The 7,291-nt window shown below is 39.0% G+C and overlaps 1 protein-coding gene across 1 annotated transcript in view; it reads right to left on the bottom strand.

Moving 5' to 3' along the window:
• LOC101862784 overlaps positions 1-7,291 on the bottom strand; it is a 17,911-nt gene that overhangs the window by 2,662 nt on the left and 7,958 nt on the right. The window contains exons 7-11 of the mRNA XM_035968514.1: positions 6,470-6,612; positions 5,449-5,613; positions 4,898-5,089; positions 3,666-3,737; positions 1,316-1,477 (exon numbers count right to left, since the gene is read on the bottom strand). Coding sequence (XP_035824407.1) covers positions 1,316-1,477; positions 3,666-3,737; positions 4,898-5,089; positions 5,449-5,613; positions 6,470-6,612 — 734 coding nt within the window. The remainder of the gene's footprint in view (positions 1-1,315; positions 1,478-3,665; positions 3,738-4,897; positions 5,090-5,448; positions 5,614-6,469; positions 6,613-7,291) is intronic.

The following is a 7,291-nucleotide window of genomic DNA, read 5'->3' as shown; positions in this document are numbered from 1 at the left end:
TATATATACTCTGTCACATTTTTAAGTATACACATTTTAAAGCTCAATTTTTTAAAAACTCATGCTAACAATTACTTTCAAATTTTCACACCGAGTACGTGAAATACCTGTCACTGGCGAGTTGTTTTTCAGATTTCTTAACGCGCAAGTGGTTTTGTTACTGCATGCGTGTTACATGTTTTGTGGGTTTTTTAAAATAACTCATTCCAGGGATTTTATTTGTTTAAAAAAGAAGTACACATCAAAGCTTAGTCATTTTTGCAACATTTCGCCAGTGACAAAATTTGTGTTGTCTAAGTCTAAGTTTCATGATGCCACGCCAAAGAGAAAATGTGCGAAATTAGCTTTTTGGAATGATCAGTATATAGTTGTCTCCTTATCCAGTGCTGCAAGACATTTTAATCTAACAAGAAGACCTGTGTACGTAACAATGGGTCGCGAGAGATCAACCGAATCACCAAAGGATCGACCCTGTCGACTTGAGAGAAGAAAAACTATTCCAAGAGAATATACAGTACCCCTGTTGCATCTAATGAATCGTTTCCAAACAGCAAGACAAACCAGAGATGAGTTGAAAAAACATGTGACAACACCAGCCTCAGACACTTCCTCAACTTGAGATAGCATTGCAGTGCAGCGAATGATTGATTCCATGCGGCAACGATATCAGGCCGTCATCAATGCAAGGGGACATCATACGCGCTACTGATCGTGCTACTTTTGTAGACCACCCCCACACTATTGTAAGTCGTGAATAAACCTGTTTCGTTAACTGTCGGTATTGTTTGTTATTTTTTTAGTTTTTTAAAATTGATTGAATTAGCATTCCTGAAATTTTAAAGAATATCGGCTCATGGTGAAACTAGCTATTTTCATTTTAACACAGTGTATACTTAAAAATGTGACAGAGTATATATATATATATATAGTCGCTTTTAAGCACAATTTATCCCGATAAATGCTATTTTGAGAAAATCGAAGTAAAGTTTTTGTCCCATGTTCACCTTTTTCAAAAGATGGGAGAGTTTTCTCTATAACCAAACAAATATACACTCCAATGAAATAAAACTTCTCCTATATGTGGGGCAATGCCGACTTATGGTGTAGGTCAAGATTTCGTAGCCCGCTTGTCCTTAAAAGTGTCATATACATATATATATATATATATATATATATATATATATATATATATATATATATATATATATATATATATATGATATATATATACTAATGCACACGCACTCATACACACGTACCTACGCAAACACGTAGGTACGTTCACCAACCAACAGGACAACAATGAACCCCTGACCTTAAAGAGCGGGTCACCACTGGCGTTCATCTCTATTGACCTCAACAGCCGGCCTGTGATGTCCACGATATCCACAGTGGGCGGGAACTTGCAGGTCAGCGCCAGGTTGATGGGGCTCAAGGCGGTAACTGACCAGTAGTCTTTACGAGTCCTCACAGTGGACTGAAAGGCGTTGTTTAGGTTTTTTTAGTTTAAGTTTTACGGCACTTGCAAATCCATAAGGTCATATAAGTGTCGAAGATTAGAGGTGTTGCAAGAGAGTAACAAACATTTTATAAAAGGAGGGGAGATAGAGACAATAGATTTTTTTTAATAGAAAAGAAGGAGCAAACAATACCAGAGCCCTTGCCAACCACTCACTGGAAAGACGTTGAGGGTACTTTTGTAATTTAAAGTCGTGAAGAAAAATACTCGGCATCATCATAATCACTGGTAACAACAACATTATCACAAAGAGTCGAAAAACTATCAACGGCCTTGAAGATAAAGGCGCCCAATGACGTTGCTGATTTTTGGCCAACTTATGAAATTGTAGTGGTTTACTGATTAGTGACGTTCAGCCATTTCTGCGTTAAAAAAAACAACACAAAATACATTAATTCAGAAACCTTTCATTCATGTTACAAGTAAATTGACTTTGAAAACATGAAAATAGTGAAGCCTATGGCAATTTTCAACAAAAAACAGAGCTTTTTTTTCAAAACAGTATTATGGTATAGTATTTTACCTACGACTTTTAAAATTCTTTATCCATTCTGCAGAAACTTTCAGAAAACGTTTAATGTATTCAAACAAAGGTGCAAACTGCAGATTGTTAGTAAATTAACAAATATTTGATGTACAACAGATTATGTAACACAAGCTAGGTCGCAAATTATTATATACCAGCTGGGTACACGTTAAAAGAATCGTCGATCATCAAGTCACTGGAAATACTGCGCACGGCTAGTGAACGGAAACATCACTTGTTTACAATGGCGTCTTAGAAGATGGACTTTCCCAAGATTAGATCTAAACGAAACTAGTGAAACACTGAAAATTAAACTTCAGTGACTTCAGGCTGCTCAATAAAACTGTGCAAACGTTAATGATTCTGAACCACTATTAATTTTGTTAAATTCGAAAGTGCAGTGGTTCGGAAGTTTTACGCGACGAAAGTGACGAACTTTCACAAATGTAATATGTATATTGATGTCAGTAACATTCCAAATAGTTTGTCTTTAAAATTTAAACATGCCCGGGAACCCTCCTGTACAACATTTTGTCATAAGCAGAGGTGCACTCTCACTACGTTGGGGGAAATTTGGTGGATAAATAAAAAGCTAAATAAATACAACAAAAATCCTTAGTGATATATTTCATCTTGCTAATTTTCAATATGGCCTCAGTTTCCAAGCAACTGCTGCAGACAAGCATACATCAAAGTCTATGTAAAGATCTCGCTACATTATACATCAAAGTCTATGTAAAGATCTCGCTACAATATCTAAAACGTGTAAATTATATGTAAATAGATTTTATATCAGGTTTTTAGTTTTGAAAATGGGTCTCTGTGATCGTTCTACCCCAAAGGGCCAGAGGCAACACCAATAACATTCAAACAACAACAACAACAACAACAACAACAACAACAACAACAACAACAACAACAACAACAACAACAACAACAAACACAACAAGAGCAACAGCCACGAAAGTAGCAACATCAGAGAAAGCAGCAACAGCAGCAGTAATAGTGGTAATAAGAACAGTATACATACTGGCATTACTTTACTTTTACTTTTTCATCCTCTGGCATTAGTTATCCAAAAATGAAATATGTTTTTAGTAAGAGTTTTACCTCACTTGCAACACAATAAGGTCACATTGTACATATGGGACGAAGATTAAGTGTGTTACAAGACAGTAACAAATACAAACAGGAGAGATAAGGACGATCGATAATAAAGGAAAACAGAAGCTGCAAAAACCCGTATGATTCGAGAAGCAATGACACACACACACACACACACACACTCACACACACACAAACACACACACACACACACACACACACACACACACACACACACACACTCACCCAATCCCCACCACACACACACACACTCACACACACACGATCCCCCCCACAAACACACAAACACACACAAACACACACTACACACACACCCACATAGACACACACACACACACACACACACGCACACACACACACACATACATACACACACACACTCACACACACACACACACACACACACACACACACACACACACACACACACACGTAGAACTGAAATAATTCGATTCGATTCTATGTGGTGATTCTACTTCCAAATGCTTTTCTCACCTGTAAGTGAAGGTCCTCAGTCTTTGTGATGATGTAAACACATTGATGTCCTGTCACAGCAATCACGTTCACCTGGAACAGTTTTTACGAACTTATCTGATCTATCTTGTGACGTAAGAAATGTCGATTGAAACTTTAATGTTCACGTTTCTCTACTTTTCATGATCTATATCTTTGCGACGTCCATGTTTAAGTGGGATATCGTAAAACAATTAATCCTCTGCCAGATTCTCTTCTCTCCCTGTTTCTTTTTTCCCTTGCTGTTTTTGCCCGATCCACACTGCCATCCCCTTCTCCCAAATAAATTGAAATAATCCCCCATAATAAGGAGAAATTAGTAATAATAAAACCTAAAGAAAATATAGTTTAAAAAAGAAGAATGGAAAGCAGAGAAAATAACAATTCCATTGATACTACAACATTATGCTTTTCTTAACAAAAATGTTCACATTTATTTTTCCTTCTTTGGACTCGTACTTCCAGCTTGCGTATACCGGGTCAATTTTCACATTCCCTCGTTTATAACAACACCGTGCTTTCTCTGACTTTATAATAATAATAATAAATAGCATTTGTATAGCGCACATCACCGCTCAACAGCCGGCTCTATGCGCTTTACACTATATTATTACCCCAGCAGACCTTAGAACATTCCGAAACATTCTCAGCTTCCCAGGAAGCATACAGATATCAGCAGCTGATTAAGCGCTCAAACACTAACAAACTGACAAGATCTTTCGCTGTCTATAGCCGGGTACCCATTCCCACCTGTGTGAAGTGAGGGCAATTCATTTAAAGCGCCTTTCCCAAGGACACAACGTCGGGCCCCTGACAGGATTCAAACACACGACCTTACGGTTGCGAGTTCGAGAGCCTAAACACCAGGCCACCAACTTCTCACTTATACTCAGTGCACACTGCCAGTCGGAAACATTAAGATTTGATAGAGTCGGGGCCAGTCTGATATTCCTTCACAGAGAGGCAAAAGCAACACATTTGGCACAAAACGACTGAATTCAACTTAATTCAACAAAAGTTACCTGTGACCTTTGAAATCAAACACGTTTACTTTTCAAGGTCCTGAGTCGAACCGGTCGTCTATTGCCAAAATAGCAGCCTTTGCCCCTCTGTGAAGAAAAATATGACTGGCCCTGACTGAATCAAATGAATCTGATTAGTAACATGCACTCGGCACTACACATCACCGTATCAACCAGTAAGTAAGAACAAACCTGCAATTTGGTGGTGCCCCAAGGCTGCGTCTTCAGAGCCAGTTTGACAACCCTGGGGTCTCCAGCGTCTGTGATACTGGCCATTTTCAGACACTTATTCTTGTTGTCCGTGGCGATCAAGGAGCCGTCTTCTAGTAGCAGGATGTCTTTGATCACAGGGTCCTCCAGGTCTTCAGGCATGCGCAGAGAAAGCTGTAACAATAACACAACTTAAATGTTAAAGCAGTAGTCGAATTTTGGATAAAAGTAAAGATTAGCCCTCCACTTAGAACTCTTTGTATTAGTGCGCAACGTCTGGGATCACGTTGAGGTCACGGTTGGGGGGGGGGGGGTTCCAGCAAAAATTTAAAAAATCGTACAGAAACAGCAGGCTGTGACAAAACCCAGTCATTGAAGGAAGTGAAAACATCATTATGTACTTGTCGGTATGACGGGGAGTTTCACTTATCTTAAGAAATAGGGGAGATGTCAAATAAATAATAGCCACAAAACGTTTTTAGAAATCACTATTTAGACATTTACTTTGCTAAAGATTTATTTTTAAAACGTACCTGCTTTGTCTTGAAGGCTATGACGTGTCCACTGGCATCAGAGCCAATCATTTCGACCATCTGTACAAACGTGTTGACGACACCTTCCTCCACGTTCACCGAGCTGCGGAAAGGTGTGAGGTCATGGCCCTCGGGATCCCGACACAGTCTGTACAGATGATTGTACTGCTCATCGGAGAGAAAAAGGTCCAGAAAATAAAGAAGGAATTTTTTGGGTTCAATTATAGTTAGTAAATGTTTTACGACATTTGCAACACAATTTGGTCCGTATAAGTACCGACGATTAGAAGTGTTTTACAGTTTCAAGCGAATAGCACACAAAAAAGGAGGAGAGATAAGGACGATACATGTTTGATAGGAAAGAAGGAGCAAACCACACTAGAGCACCCGCCTAACACCCACATGAGGGAAATAATATTGTGACAGATGATAAATCGAGGGTGTGGGAAAACAAAATTATCACATCTCAAGAAATGCAACTTTTCAGGCGGGACCAACATCTGAATAACTCTGCAAGCTCAAGCTTTTATGATATTGTTTACCGGCATCTGAGATTTGCGGTCAGATGCTCCGCTTTAGCTCGCAAAAGACCTTAGTTCGATTCTTGTTTAGTGAAAATTTTTATCGAGTACCTTGGTCTTTCTTCTGGGATATTGTATTATCCCTCTCAGCCCAGGTTAGTCCTAACTGGCAGGATCGAAGCCCACCCAAAGAATTCTCCAAATTGTATTGGTGGGGCCTTAAAAACAATTACATTAGAACATTAATATTCTTTTCCCTCGTATTATTTCTCGGCCTTTAGTTAAGGTTTTAGCAATGCGTTTTTGGCGAACAGTGCACTAGATGGTTCGTGGCGATCAAGAAGCCATTTTCTAGTAACAGAACGTCTTTGATCACAAGGTTACTACATTTTACTGTTTTGTTTTTATTGATTGAGTAGGTGTTGGCCTATCGACTCAATTTTGGTCATGTAAGTGCCAGTGTTTTGTTTTGATTTGTTTTTACGGAGGAAGAAGCTCACCTGGTCAATGAGTATGTCACCAGATGTGGCTACGTCGTAGTCCGTTCCACACTCTTCCATCCAGGAGAGCAGGGTTTTCACGTTCTTCATAGCCGCAAGGAAGGACACGGATTGGTCTGCCATAGTTTCTATCTGTAGGCCGTCTGAAATATACAAGAGTGGTATGTTTCTTTGGGTAAAGAGAAGCACAGAGATACGATAGCAGCCATAGATAGCATCCATAGTTTCTATCTGTTGGCCATCTTAAATATACAAGAGTGGTATGTTTCTTTGGGTAAAGAGAAGCACAGAGATACGATAGCAGCCATAGATAGCATCCATAGTTTCTATCTGTTGGCCATCTTAAATATACAAGAGTGGTATGTTTCTTTGGGTAAAGAGAAGCACAGAGATACGATAGCAGCCATAGTTTCTATCTGTTGGCCATCTTAAATATACAGGAGTGGTATGTTTCTTTTGGGTAAAGATAAGCACATAGATACGATATCAGCCATAGTTTCTATCTGTTGGCCATCTTAAATATATGCAAGAGTGGTATGTTTCTTTCGGTAAAAAGAAGCACATCCACACAATAGCTGTCATTTAGAGCGGGAAAAGGCACGGCAGAAAGACACTGACAACAGAGGGAAAGGTAAGAAATAGGATCTACCAGTGGCACCTTCCAATCACTCGCTAAATAAGAGTTGACATCATTGGGGAAATCTATTACCTTTCAAAGTTTAAAAATAGCGTTACAAGGAACACACTGTTTTTACTTTGACGTATTCATCATGTTTTGTTACGTCACCATCTCATGGTCAGTCAGTTGATCTAAAACTGACA

The sequence above is a fragment of the Aplysia californica genome, unplaced genomic scaffold (assembly GCF_000002075.1).
Source record: "Aplysia californica isolate F4 #8 unplaced genomic scaffold, AplCal3.0 scaffold00065, whole genome shotgun sequence".
NCBI classification, from domain to species: Eukaryota; Metazoa; Mollusca; class Gastropoda; order Aplysiida; family Aplysiidae; genus Aplysia; species Aplysia californica.
This window is presented reverse-complemented; position numbering and strand designations above follow the sequence as displayed.